Source organism: Aedes aegypti, chromosome 1, assembly GCF_002204515.2.
Source record: "Aedes aegypti strain LVP_AGWG chromosome 1, AaegL5.0 Primary Assembly, whole genome shotgun sequence".
Taxonomy (NCBI): Eukaryota; Metazoa; Arthropoda; class Insecta; order Diptera; family Culicidae; genus Aedes; species Aedes aegypti.
In genome coordinates, this window is record NC_035107.1 from 309,214,843 (window position 1) to 309,230,304 (window position 15,462).

Below are 15,462 nucleotides of genomic sequence, written 5' to 3' on the forward strand. Positions count from 1 at the left end.
TGAAAGTTACCAAGGTAACACCAGGAAAGCCCAAGGTGAGATGGATGCAACAGTGCTTCTCCCAAGTCTTGAAGATTTACTGATATTGAATTCGTGTTTCAACTCAGAGGAATTTTCCCCATGCATTTGCCGCAATATTAAACATCATCCATCTTCCCAAACGGCATCCTTTATGGAATAAAATAATTCCTCACGTTCCTCTCAATCGCTGTGCCGATTAATGAGTTTGCGTTCAGCAGGCATCCAACTATGCCCCCGTCTCCGGGGGAGTCTCTACGCTACGTATCGCTCATGCTTGATGAAAAGACAATAGCTTCATTACGAATCCTTACCACGACCGGCAACAGACAGAGCAAAGAGGCAGCGGCAGCGCGGTGTCTTGCAGAGCCAAGGATCAACATGGCTCTAGAATTTAATATCGTAGCCCATAAATAATCATCCCTCGCCTCCGCCCAACTCCTGGCCTCAACCCCCGAGTGAAAGCGCTCTTTCTCCTGCCATAGCAGTTGCACGATATCAGAGCGTCGAGGGAACTATCCAACACGACTGATTCCCTTCTTTTCTTCTCGCGCGCAGTGGAATCGAATATTTACGACTATCATATTTTATCATCAATACTCCTTGTAACATACGACCCCTCCTCTGCCCATCAGTGCGTTCTAATCGCCGCGCCGTCGTCGCTGCCTAGCCTAGGGAAAAGGGTGTGAAAGCGGCCATCTTAAGTCAATTAACTGGTCGTTAGAAGCATTTCTTCCCCTGTGAGGCTCACCACCAAAAACGCGAAGATTACTCGATGTTACATTGCTTCAAAGGAAAGGCGCACTGCATACAAAGAAAAGAGTTACTCAGCTGGAAACGAGTTACGAACATCCATCGAACGAAACAACACAAAAGAACTCGACTTTCTTGATTTTTATTACCCCTTTCCGTTCTTGAACTTTCTTTTCCTTTGTTTCGAAAACTTTCACCACAGCGGTAGATCCTGTTCTTTTACTTGAAACGAATTACGTAAGGATACTGACTTGCGTAATTTCATTCACCTCCGTTCTTCGTTACACCTTTTTTCAAAAGCGCAAAAAAAAACATCAAACGCATCAAAATCTTACCATTTCTGCTTCTCTCATTTCGCCAGGTCCCAACGGATGCCCGCGTCGACGAGGCCGGCAAACGTACACCCGCTTCCAGACGCTCGAGCTGGAGAAAGAGTTCCACTTCAACCACTACCTGACCCGGCGACGGAGGATCGAAATTGCGCACGCCCTGTGTCTGACCGAGCGGCAGATCAAAATCTGGTTCCAAAATCGCCGGATGAAGCTGAAGAAGGAACTGCGGGCGGTGAAGGAGATCAACGAACAGGTGAGTTGGAGGTTTTACCGGTTGCATCAAGGTTTTGGATTACGGAGTAATTGTTGGTCTGATTATTTATTCTATGAAATTGCAAGCTTAAATATGAATATGTAAGGGTAGTTTGTTCTGACAATTCAAGGATACACGGTACAAAGTACTTTTTATAGGCAACAGTTTCTGAAATTGAATCTTTACCACCTTGCAGATAATTAAAGGCTCGGAGATTGTCAGTCCCGAGACTACACTTGAATTCAGGGGAAAAACTTAAAAGTAGATTGGAATACCTTGTACCTTTAGGTAAAGGTACAAGGTACTCCAATCTACTTTCTAGTTTCTCTATTGAGATTCTGCTTAGAGGATTCGAATACATTAAAAAGACTTGAATTCAGAACAACAATCATGATTACTAACTCAACAAGGACTGTTCAATATTAGTAATTCATGGAATCTCGTGAATGCTGATTACAAAACAAATTGTCTTGCTTGATTTGGTTTTGCTGCTAGTACAAAGTCCCATTTTTATAGTTTTCGTGGACTAACTTAAAAGCGAAGCTAAGTTTGAAGCAGATTTTCGTTGCATGGTCAAATATCAATACTACGGATTTGGTTCCGCACAAATTCAATCGATTATGCGTAGGTGTTCTGTAGAAATTATTACACTTCATGTTGAATAATGGATAAGGCAATCCGTTGACACTTCACGCGCCACTGGGCAGCTCCAAATCAGCCGTATATTGAGGCGTATTAATTTAAATTGGTGACATCTCTGACAAATTTGTTCATCTTTGGAAATCTCGTCAGAAGGAAGCTGATGGGACAAAGAATCATCTAAATGTTTTCATAGGTGCGTTTTGATAGAAAAATGCTGTAAATTTGGTGTCTTGATTTTGATTGCTGATAATAGTCGAATCCTAAGCCGCAAAATACCCTATTCCTTAAAGTGAAAATGAATCGAAGTCTTGACACTAGAGATGGGCAAAACGGCCCTTTCTGATGAACGGATCCGATCCGAGTTTAGTGAATCGAATCTAGAGAACGATTTAGTAGCTCAGCGGGCTTAGCGGCTCGTAAAGTAAGAGCGAACGGATTCAACGGTTCTTTTGCCTTCTCATTCTTCTCCAGAAACTCACGATTCGATCGGATACGAACACGATCTTTGGCTGATTTCCCCTACCCAAACCGAACGAAAGATGCAAAACTAGGTATACGCTTTGCCGTTCAGATGAACACTTTCTCTCTTTCGTTTGCCTGCGTACTGCAAGTGAGCGGGGCAAATTTGTCTGTTTGTGCTGGGAGCGCTGAGAGCAGGGAGCAGCAGCAAATTGTGCTTGCATGTGTGGCGTGGCGCGCAAAGCAAGGCACGTGTCACGCGTTATAATGAAGCCGGTATACGAACGAAAGAGAACAGGAGAGAAGAATCAGTTCGTCCTTTTACGGGTCACTTTTTATCTGATCTGTTGTGTGACTGCAAATCGAATGAACCGACTCTCGCCAAAAAAACACGCAGCCACATGTCAACCTAACCTTGACTTATTTTGACTCCATTCGGCTCTACCGTGCGATAACCCAAATTTGGGTTAACTGGTATAAAGCTCTCAGAAGGTACTTTTCCTTTGACAACAGTGAAAAAATAACTCAATTCAAAATAAGGGGTCTATTTTATAAGTCGAGTCGATCAAAATGACTCGACTAGAGTCACTGTCGACCGAAAACATCACTCGACTCAGCTCTGTCACTCGAGATTTTCGACAGTTGTCATTCTATGTGACTGAATTACTATGGGAGTCGACGGGTGACATCTGAAATATGCATGCATGCTTGCTTTGATCGACAATGAATACAGACGAGTCACATGAATCTGCTCGATTTACAAAATAGGACCCTAAATAATTCTGACAACTACCGAAAAACTAAACATTACATATACTTTGCAATTGGATTAAATGGACAAATTCATGTGAAGTTCTATCCAGCGTTAGCTTTCAAAGTCGCCGTTGTGGTCGTCAGTTTAAATTTTGATAAACTCGAAAGAACTTAAATTTTGCTTATTCCACCGACATTCGACGCTAAACTTGCAGTTTACTCAAATTTAAGTTCGGAGAACTTTTTTTGCACTTTGTGATTTTCCGTGTAGCTACAAATTAGATACCATTCAAATTTTACGTAACGCATCTTTTTTTTTTTTTCTTCATTTTAAGACGTAACATCTTTTGCATGGGAAATTTATTTTTTTGAGTGAACTGTAACATTATGGAAGACATCGTTCCTCCCACCAATGCGTTGTTATTTTTTAACGAATTCTTACTTGTTCAATTGAGTGATTCGATTCCTTTGAACGGTTTCCGATTCATTTTGCCCAGAGTGGATTTGAAAAAGAGTGGCGTTCCCCAGGAGACCTGTCAAAATTGGAAAATGACGTCACGCTTGTTTAAAGACACTCTAATTTTGCCCATGTCTACTCGACTCTTCAAAAATCAAATATCTGGGGAAACAATTCCAAATTCTTCTTTTATTTAGTTTAATGAAAAAGTTGTTTCTCTTAGTAGTACTATTATAGGAGCAATTCTCGCTGAAACCAGGCCGCCATCGGCACTTATCGTTAGAATTCCAATTTTATGTCACTGATCGCTAGTTTTCGATAAAACTTAAGGGTGGTCCTTTCGGTTTTCTCAAATTGGTGGACCCCTCGTACAGCAGCTAGCTAAATAGTTTGCGAAAAGCCCATTTTTCAATAAATCTATTTCAAATTCTATTTCTTTACGTGATTTGTCTCATATTTCGCTTGGAACACATAGCAAACTTAGTGGCATCGTATAGAGAAAGGATATAGCTTTCATTTAAAGTTTAAAAAAATTTGGCGATCATTTTAATTTCTTGAATCTTGAATTTTGTTAGAAAAATTGTTTTTTCACCATTAGCGCACCGCTCGTTTTGAATTCTGAGATCACCATCAGAAAGCTGAGGAAAAATTGCGTAAGATAGGCTACTAGGTGAGCAATGGTATTTACCCTATGAAATGAACGATTTTTTAAATCATGTCCTATGATTTTGACGTACATGGCGAGTGCAATCAATGCAAACATTATGTTTTGAACAACAAAGAAACAAGTTTTCAATCGTTGGTGTTTTATTCGAGTCTAGTGAAGAATAAGAGTATTATTTTGAGTGTAAAAATCTGGCGGCCATCTTGGATTTTAACGCCATTTTGGTTTTAAGTAGTAGAATTAGTTCTCACCTTGTTAGCACTCATCATGTTGAATTTTAATGCTACCGTTACACTTACTCTTCTTCTTGTTCTTCTTTTTCTGACATTACGTCCCTACTGGAACACAGCCAGCCCCTCAGCTTAACTAGCTTCAAAAACAAATTAACAAGTAGGATTTATTAACGCTTATTTGCTATATAAATGATTATCCTGCATATCTTCGATTTGCAAAACAGCATTAATTCTGTCATTTATTTGGTCTAAAACCTACACACTTAAATTTTGTTCGCGAGCTCGGCATTTGAAAATGCTGAGTCAACTCGGCTTCTGAACATTTTGCTGAAAACTCAGCTAAAAAATAATTTTAACCGAGATTCGGCTACTTCTGAAACTGAAATTTCAGTTGAGTCTACTTTTTACCCGTATCTCGGCAACCATGTAAGCCGAGCACCAACGTTAACAATGTTTTCAACGAACTCAGTTATCTTGAATGCTGATATATCGGTTTCCACCTCAGTTTACCGAAATTCTCAGCATTTTGTTTTACCATCTGCAAACTTGTTTTCATTTACATCGGTTTTGTGTATACGTGGAAAAGTAGTGCAAATATCGTGGGAAATTTATTACAACAAACCAAGTGCTGGAATTAATGAAGCGTAAAGGAGTTAGATTGTACAAACTCATCAGTAAGTACGCTTAAAGTTGTTGTTTTTATGTAATTTAGTGCTCAATATTGGATATTATGTGCTTTTTCTGCCGGGAAGTAGTTATGGAATAATTAGTCGAATTTTAAGGACACATCATTAACCATTTCCATTTACGATTTATGGGCAGCTCTTAAGTTGACATTGCTTAAAAACAACAATGTAAACTAAATAATATTCTGCGGCTAAAAGTGTCTCAACAAAGATTGTTTTTCCTTTTTGCTGAGATTTCTGTTTGTGAGATGCCGAGATTTTCGGTTAAACACGGTAGCTGAATCCTTTCACAGAAACCGAGTTAATCAGTTAAAACTATTAAGCCGAGATGACTGCCGAGCGCTCGGCTGTGCGGATCTCGGTTTCCAAAAGCCGAGATTCGGCATATTATTCTAAGTGTGTATGATAGAAATGAACAATCAGTTGAACAGCTGAGATTAGATAAGAAATAAAGAATCTGATATTTTTTTTTTAACGGAGGCCTTATAACTTAATTAATTGAGATGGTAAAAATCATTCAACTGCTAAAAACTAAGATGGCGTCTAAATCCAAGATGTCCACCATATTTCCCAACCTCAAGATGATACACCTGCATTTCGGCATAACAACATTGAATTAAACATGATTTAGAAAATCGTTCATTTCATAGGGTAAATACCATTGTTCACCTAGTTTATGTAGCCTGTCTTACGCAATTTTTCCTCAGCTTTCTGATGGTGATCTCAGAATTCAAAAGGGCGCTAATAGTGAAAAAACAATTTTTCTAACAAAATTTAAGATGGCGGCCAAATTTTTTTTTAACTTTAAATGAAAGCTATATCCTTTCTCTATACGATGCCACTAAGTTTGCTATGTGTTCCAAGCGAAATATGAGACATATCACGTAAATACCCTATATTTACCAAAAAAAATGGGCTTTTTCGCAAACTGTTTAGCTAGCTGGCGTACGAGGGGTCCACCAATTTGAGAAAACTGAGAGGACCACCCTTAAGTTTTATCTAAAACTAGTGATCAGTGATATAAAATTGGAATTCTAACGATGGGTGCTGATGGCGGCCGGGTTTCAGCGAGAATTGGTCATGTGTGTGTGAAATGGCGCGCAAAACGAGCACGTGTCAAGAGTTATAATAAAGTCAAGATATGAACGAAAGAGGGCCCTTGCAGCAAACAAAAGTGTGCCCAACGGCCCCCTTTGATTTTGCTGGGTAACGGTTTGAAACGGAAAACACGTTGCGAAACGTTTCTCAGCAAAATCAAAGGGGTCCGTTGGGCACACTAAACAAAGGCTGCAAGTTCCCTATGAGCCTCTGTACGTGCCATAAATTCTTTTGTTCGTTTGACTTTTACTGTGTGCCGTGTGTTGGTGCTATCTCGCTCTCTCTCTTATGGGCAAATTGAAAACAGGGCGCACAGTAAAAGTCAAACGTTTTATAGCATGCATAGCCTCATAGCCTTATGGGGGCCCAGATAGCCGTAGCGGTAAACGCGCAGCTATTCAGCAAGACCAAGCTGAGGGTCGTGGGTTCGAATCCCACCGGTCGAGGATCTTTTCGGGTTGGAAATTTTCTCGACTTCCCAGGGCATAGAGTATCATCGTACCTGCCACACGATATACGCATGCAAAAATGGTCATTGGCATAGTAAGCTCTCAGTTAATAACTGTGGAAGTGCTCATAAAGAACATTAAGCTGAGAAGCAGGCTCTGTCCTAGTGGGGACGTAACGCCAGAAAGAAGAAGAAGAAGCCTCATAGGGGAAAAAATCAGTTCGATCTTTGTATGGGTCACTTTTTCTCTGATCCGTTTTGTGACTGCTGATCTAATGAATAGACATGATTAGAGATCATTCAAATATTACGTAACGCAAAATTTTCTCTTTGAAGATCTCCTTCCTCCAACACGTAACAGCTTTTAAATTAGATTTTTGTATGGACCGTAACATAATGGAAGACCCCTTCCCTACTAAAGTTGCATTACGAAATATTTGAACAATCCCTTACATGTTTAATTGAGTGATTTGGTTGTTTTGAACAATTCCGATTTATTTTACCCGTCTCTACTCGACACCTCAAAATGGTAATAAACATATGGGTGCTTGGATCTTCAGATTTTTTTTTGTATTTTGGACTACTTTGGTAACACGCTCTACCGGTTAGTGCTGAGCAGTTTGAGGTTATCCAAGAAATTCGCAATCGAATTGGTCGAGACTTCACAGCTGGAAGGATTTCTGTAAGAATAACTAAAACCAACAGGATAATGCTTCCAGTGGGTCATGTTATCCTTTGAAGGACGCATCACACTAGCATGCAACGCCCAGTAGCACAGCCAAAAAACAATCCTCAATAAAATGAAAATAACGAAATACCAGAAAAAAATAAAGAGGAACATTGAAAAATTTCTAGCATAATCTAAAAAAAAACATGGATAAATGCAGCAAAATCCGCAAATAAGCATTTAAAAAATATCACTTGGCAAAGTTACTGAATAAAATTCTGTTTATTTTTTAGTATTTGGTACTGCAAAAATATAAGAAAAAATCTTTTACGCAGTTGCAGGATTTGTTGATAGAATTTGTGAAAGATTTTTTAAGTAATTTATTTAAAAACTAAAGCAGGAAGATCTTCTGGATGCATCCCTATAGAAACGAAGAAACTGTTACATTTTTTTTTGGAGAATTTATGAAACAATTTTAGAATTGGAAGCAGGATTTGAAAAGGAGCTACAATACTCGATGAAGGCATTTCAAACTTTCAAGTGGATAGTGTAAGAGATAAAATTATGAATTTCCGGGATTTTATAAATCTTCCTACAAGAAACGAAGACATTTTGAAATATTATCTGGGTACTGTGAAATGTTTGTTGAAGAAACTCTAAGAAAATCCAGCCCAAGAACATCTTACACCGATGAAGTTCGAACTCAAGGTTCTCAGCATGGTCTTCCCCTTAACAGCAATGGCTATCAGGACCCCAATACTTTAAGGAATGTCTATAGATAAAGGAATTAGGGGCATAATGGACACGTTAAGCAAATGTTCGTTTTAAGACAATTGAATTACAATTTTTCCAATTTACCCCCGGCTAGTTTTCAAGTTTGATGTTAGTACGACGTGCTACATTCATTCATGGTGATAAAAATCATATCATATGTCAGAAAAGCGAGGCTGGAAAAAAGGTATCGGGGCGAAATGAACACTTGCATACAATTTAATGATTCCAATATATATAATGACTAATGACTAATCACTAATCGTTCCGATATGCCAAAGGGCTCTTCCTCAATCAAAGTAACTAAAAAGAACCTTTTTGGATTCAATACTTTGCTCAAAAATTAGATTCTTCCACGGCCTTGCTTGTATGCCAATTTGAAACTGAGAAAAACCTTAAGTCAAATTTTGAGGGACAATTGAAGCAAACAATAAACTCTTATACCGTCAAACATTTCAAATGCAATACAGATTTCATGCAGTGTATGAACTTTTAATGAAGTATGCGTATTCTCGTATGTTCATTATGCCCCTAATCCCCCAATATATTAAAATTCTGTTAAATTCCGTAGGAAACAATAGAAAAACCTGAAGTGATTTCTAAACAGCTCTTCCAACCAACGCTTGCTGGAATCATTTGGAAAATTGTTCAATTAAGTTTTTAAAGATTTACTAAAGCAATCCCTGAACTACTTGTAAAAGTAATTTATTGAAAATATCTGGTGAAGAACTTGACATAAATTTCCAACGCCATCCACGAAGGAAGTCCTGAACAAACTGTGATTGGCATCTGTGATGGCATTTTGGAATTTATTGGTGCAACATTTGATTAACTATTTTCTAAAGGAGTTCGGGTGATGTTCGAGCTTCATGAGAAAATTCCAGAGAACGTCTATAGCGAAATTTCAAATGAAAACTATGTAAGAAAAACTGATAAAATTCCTTTTCTTCATTTAGTTATTGAGATGCTCATCCCTAGGCTTATTATTATTCGTTAAATGTTGTTCAAGAAGAATATCTTGGAATATATTTTAAGTTTATATAGTTCTGAGTATTAAAATAGTACTTCATATAATACTACACTTTTTTATATTAACCCTCTAATACCCAACCCCGCCTTTAGACGGGGTACACTTTGGAATTTTGTGTATTTTTTCGTAGCTCGCAAATCAAAATGATTTTATTTTTGGCTTATACCTTGACTCATAACACGCATATAAAAAAAGTTTTTTATGACTTTTGAAACTTTTTTGTATTTTTAGAAATTATTTGAAAAATTGCATTCTTATATAACCTACAAATGCCTGGGCTTCATTTAACGTGTAATATAAAAAATCGTACCTTTTATATTTTTCTACGATTAACCTATCACAAACGAAGAGCCTGGTGGTATTAACATCATTTTAAACCTGTTTTTCCGTTAGTTACACGGAAAATAAAATACGCTCCGAAAAAAAATTAAAAATTTAATATTTTTAAAAATACCGTAACAATTAAAATTTTTATTATTGCCAAAAAACAACAACTAGAAAAGGCTTCAAGAAAAAATGAAAAAAGCTAGGGATGTTCAAAAATAAAAATTATAAAATCAAAAACCAAAATTTAAAAATTTGCGAATAAAAATAAATAAATGCCCAAAACGTGTTTAGAACGATTTTAGATAGCGAAAAATAATACTTAAATCGAAAATAAAAATTTGGGTATTAGAGGGTTAAACATTGGGAGGGATTATTAGAACGAAATAGGCCTATCTGTCAAGATAAGCAACACATATTAGAGTTTAATGGTATTTGCTCACCTTAGTGATTTTAGTATTTTATTTTGTTTTTTTGCAAAAAGTGAAGTGTTAAAGTTCATTTGTAACTTCATATAATTTTAGTATACTCATTCTCTTTCCTCATTACCAATAAAAATCATTGAATAGTACGACATTGTAGATGTCTACGTAATTTTGCAGTCTTTTACCAATTTCATTTCACCGCGAGAAAAAAAAAATGCAAAACTAGTTTTGAGTAAGAGTCGTATTTTTCCTCCATATCCATGGATCGCTTCATTGACCAAAGTTGACTCCCAGATCTCTTTCCACCCTCACTAATCAACACCTTTCTCGTGATGATTGTGGATATGCAGAGGTATTCTCGATTTTAAGAAGCAACAAACATTGGGAGAGTTGCGCCGAGACCCACCATCTGAGGCTCCAGAGGACTCAGAATAAGTTCCTCCGGATCCTCAACAGTCCTCAGAGAACAAGGACAACTGAGGTCCACCGTCTGGCCGAGATAAAAACATTAGAGGAGCGCTTTGGTGACTCGATCGATAAATTCATGGCTCGTTGCCACCAATCTGGCCAGCAGGTCATCCGGGATCTCGTTCCCCCTAGGTTATCAATTTTTTTTTAAATTAGTCTTGTAAATAGTAGTTAGGTTATCAAATTTTCAAATACTACCAGAGCCCATAAGACCAAACAAAAATACATGCTTGTTTTTAATTATGAATCGTGGTTTACGGCTAACCAGCCGAGTGGAAGTTTAACAACTACCGAAAAGCTAAACATTACATATAATTTGCAATTGGTTTAGATGGACAAATTGATGTGAAGATTTGTGAAAAAGTTACACGTCTTTTCAGTGAGAAACGAGCTCACGACTCCCTGGTCTCTAGTTAGGGCGCGTTACCCCTACGCTATGAGAGGACTCATAAACTCAGGAGTTAACCTGAATTCGATTTCAGCTCAATAATCACGTGGTCCTTTTTCGCAAAGTGCACCTCTTTCGGAAGATATCCAAAGATCCAATAATCCAATTGCAAATTATATGTAATGTTTAGCTTTTCGAATGGTTTGCAAGAAAGGAGAGTTCATGTCACTGTGGGCTCCAGGTCATCCCCAAAGTTTTCACTCGACGTTCATTCCATGTTCATGTTTATTTGAAGTTTTAGGCTCTTCCCAATCAGCTTCCGGGATATAGTGCAGGACTTGAGAGCTCCGTAGCTCCGTAATGAACTTTAGCACATCTGACTCTGCCAAAGCACTAGAGTGGGCATAACGAAACGGAGCCGTGCAAAAAATCTTGTTTCATGAACTTTTCAAGTTTTGTTTGAACCACTACTGTATTTTTCCCATACCTGTTTTCTTGACCTGATATACAGTATGACTAACAGGCTAACGTAATCAATAAAACAATATATTACAAAAAAAAAATACAAAAAGCCAATTGAATGATTGTTCCGTGGCTTGACACGAGCCTTGCTTTGCGCGCCACGTCACATATACAAGTACAATTTGCTGCTGATCCGTGCTCTCAGCGCTCTCGCGATAGACAGACTAATTTGCTCCACCAACTTGAGCAGGCAAACGAAACATACAGAGAGAAATTGCTCACATGAACGGCAATTTTGCAGCTTTCGTTTGTTTCGGGTAGGGGAAATCGGCCGAATATCGTGTTCGTGTCCGGTCGAATCGTGTGTTTCTGGGGAAGAATGTGCGAAGAATGAGGAAGCAAGAGATCGTAGGGGAAGGGGTGGTAAAATGAACACCTTTAGGAAATCATCTTGTTTCTGATAGAAAAACGAGGAATTTGTATAGTTCTATCGCACAGCATCAAAAATAGAACTGTAATCTATAGCAGTGACATGTATTCAGACTAAAATAGCTGAATTGTCACATATTTTCATCGCTATCAAAAAGCGATGCAAATGTTCATTTTACCTGCACTATGTGGGTAAAATGAACAGCGGTTGGTAGTAAAATGAACACCACGCAAAAAACGTGAGCAAAACAAATATTTCTGAAAATTTTCATTGCCCCATCGAAAATACATCCATTAATGATTGTAACCCATTCAAAAAAAATTCTAAAGGTATCAGATTTGACATCATATCATAGGCGGCATCCACAAATTACGTAACGCTCTAGGGGGAGGGGGGGAGTAGGCTCAAGCGTTACGGTTCATACAAAAAATTGAAATTTTTCATACAAAAAGCGTTACGGAGAGGGGGGAGGGGGTCAAAAATTTCAAATTTTAGCGTTACATAATAAATGGACGCTGCCATAACCATATTCACCTCACTGATAAACCTCAAGTCTTCCTAGCCAAAAGTTACGTCAGTTCTAATTTTTAAATGTGGTTTTCTAAAATCTTAGTTTTCATTGATACGTTCACTTCAATTGACCTACGTATCAACTCGAACACTCAGATTCATGCTCTAAATAGTCCGTGCGTGATAAAAAATCATCGAAATTTGTTTTTTCTTGGTAAAGGTCACGGTGTTCATTTTACCACCCCTGTTCATTTTACCACCACTTCCCCTACAACGAGCCGTGCGACACGGTGTGAACAGTTGGATTTGTTCGCTTGGTTTAGTTCGCTCTTCCTTTATGAACCGCTAAGTCGACTGAACCATTTAAAAGATCCGATTGATTTTACACGGTCGTGTAAAATTATTTGACCCGGATATCAAAATTTCTCATGGAATTTTTCTCTTCAGAAAGTTATAGAGCATTTATCATAGGAAGTCTCTTAGATATGATTCATAGCATAAATTATCAGTCGAAATGAAAAAAATACACTGAGGATACCTCAAGACAAAATTCATGATTGATTCCAGATTTCAGAAAAGTAAAATCCATAGAAAATTCCTAAAAAATCATTGAAGTAGTTAATGGAGGAATCTTTTCTAAAACGTTTTAAAAACTCATGACGTCATTCATTGTGGTTTGAAACCCATAATTTGAGGACTTTTCCTTCAATTTCTAGAATGACCATCTGGAAGAACTCCTTGAGAACTCTATGAAGAAATTCCTAGATAAAATCCTTGGTGTTCTTCGACAAACACTTTGAAATAAGGTACCGCGGGGCAAGTGGGTAAATGGGGTAAGTGAAAACAATTGATATATTTTACTGAATATGTGAATTAACGTTTTAAACTCATGCGTAAACCATTGAGGCCATTGAGAACATTACGATAGGTAAGAGATTTCTGAGATTTTTCAGCCATTATTGCATAATAGAGCGAAAAATTGTTAACCTGTCAACTGTTACTCCGTAACAAGTTGGCGGCGTACAATCTTATTTTAATATTTTCAGTGGAAAAAAGTTGCGGAAAATAATTTCCTGTATCACTTCTTAGTTGTCCTCTGTGACAGTTTCAAACTGCAATAAAGAAAGTTTTAGAATTAATTTGACGTAGACCTAAAAATAACTAAATTTAAACACCGTCAATTTTCTTATCAGGTAGGGCAAGTGAAAAGTTTATCATTAGAGATTGAATTTTTGTTTTCTCTTCAAGTAGCCATAAGTAAACATGGTTCGCAATTATCATAGAAAAACATAACGTGCTGATAATTCAAGAAACACTATAGTCAAGCGTTAAAAGCTATTAGAAATCATGGAACTTCTCTAAAACATGTCGCCAAACATTACAATATTAATATGTCTACTTCGGGCAGCCAATTGAAAGGAAGACGTTGACTGAAATGTTGCAATATTAGAGAACACACGGAAATCTCGTGGAATGTCTATGTAAAGCTAGTTCAAAACATAAAAATGGGGTATAGGTCTATCCACATAAAAAAGATTCTAAATACGTTATTGAAGGATTCCGTTTGATTTCTCCCGAAGAGTTATCCGACGTTATATCCGACTTTCTCAAAAACAAATAACGAGCGGTGGAAATTCTATAGAGCAGAAATGCAAATGCTGTCCTATAATGTAAGAACTAACATTGGAAATGTTGCAGTTATAATGTTGTCGATTCATTTCAACTAACATAACTGAAGAGAAGAAAATTAAAGTGAAAAGAATAACATTTTCTTTGTTTACATGTTACTTATGTTATTGTTCATTGGGAAGTCTTAACAAATGTTAAAGCTAATAGAAATTGTGAATATAACTGTTTGTTTTTGAATTTATTGTTCAAAACGGTAAACTTTTCACTTGCCCCACTTTTGGGGCAAGTGAAAAGTAAGAAGACATTTTTCAAAAACATTTTCTGTATTTTTTTATTCAATTTTTCATAAAAATCAATTTCAGCATGCTGCTTATATTTGGTGGGAGTCAAGCTAAAAACTATACACGACCTCATTTGTTTCAATTTAAAGTCTCTAGAATTTGAAGAATCTCAACTATGCGAATTCCATTACCCACTTGCCCCACGGTACCTTATCCATATAAATTCTGGAATTATTACTGGATGAAAATCACCCAGAGATTTCCTTAGATTTCGACCCTCTAACTGGCTAGGACAACACCGCCAGTCATTGGGAATGCCAAATTACTCCACTCTCCAACAACCGACTGTAGCATTTTCATCGTTCAATGCCATTACCACCAACTAACATCGGTTGACAATTGTAATTCCAGGCGCGGCGCGAACGGGAAGAGCAGGACAAGATGAAGAACGACTCGTTGAAATCCGCCCAGCAACATCACAACAGCCAGAAGCAGCAAGAGCAGACGATCGTCGGTTCCCAGCAGTCCAGCGGAGGAGGCGGCGGCGGCGGTGGCGGTGGTGGAAGTTCGAGCCTCGGCAGCCACCTGCACCATCCGTCGATAGTGGCCCAGAACGATCTGAAACTCGGCCTCGGCAGTATGGGCGTCGGCGTCGGCGTCGGAGGGAATCTCAGCATGATGGGAGGTCTGGATAATAAAACCAATCAGGATATACTGAAAGCCGTTAGTAGAGTTCATTCTTAAAGCATAGTTTTCGGATTTTTCGGATTCCCTCACTTCAAGCGTGGTTCTCTTGTCCGGGAGAGTTTCTTCACGGTTAACGAAACTATATTACGATTACGATGGACGACAAGAGAATACGTTATTGTTGCTTTGTTCTATTCTGTCGCAGCAAGTTCCTTGCTTTTGAAGTTTCGCGATTGATGAATTTCTCTTCTGCATGAAATCATTTTTGGTATAATTTCGATTCTGAAAAAAAATAAAACGATTGCGCAATTCATTAGGATTTTTTATTGATTTCAATCGTAGTTTCCTAGTATCGCTTCCGAGTGTAACTATTTGCTTTAGTTCGATCAAAGTCAAAATTCTAAACACAACCAATGTCTCTTTTTATCTCCCTTTTTGTCGATTCGATTTTTCTAGGTGATGCAACATAACAAAAGGTGGGAATAAGTTGAGATTAATTGTAAAACTACGCTTTTAGACTGAACTGGATTGAGATAGCAGGTCAATCTCCCACCACAACTCAATCTCTCGTACGTCTCATGCCAATTTGAGTTT

The 15,462-nt window shown here is 37.8% G+C and overlaps 1 protein-coding gene across 6 annotated transcripts in view; it reads left to right on the top strand.

The window, feature by feature from the left end:
* LOC5578718 (homeobox protein abdominal-A homolog) overlaps positions 1–15,462 on the top strand; it is a 126,068-nt gene that overhangs the window by 107,825 nt on the left and 2,781 nt on the right. For 3 of the 6 annotated variants that reach the window (XM_021838498.1, XM_021838496.1, XM_021838497.1), the window contains 3 exons: positions 1,133–1,356; positions 14,593–14,904; positions 15,325–15,344. In XM_021838498.1, the coding sequence (XP_021694190.1) occupies positions 1,133–1,356; positions 14,593–14,904; positions 15,325–15,344 (556 nt within the window). Of the gene's footprint in view, positions 1–1,132; positions 1,357–14,592; positions 14,905–15,324; positions 15,438–15,462 lie in introns of all 6 variants that reach the window. The other 3 variants (XR_002498761.1, XM_021838499.1, XM_021838500.1) reach the window with 3 other exon arrangements.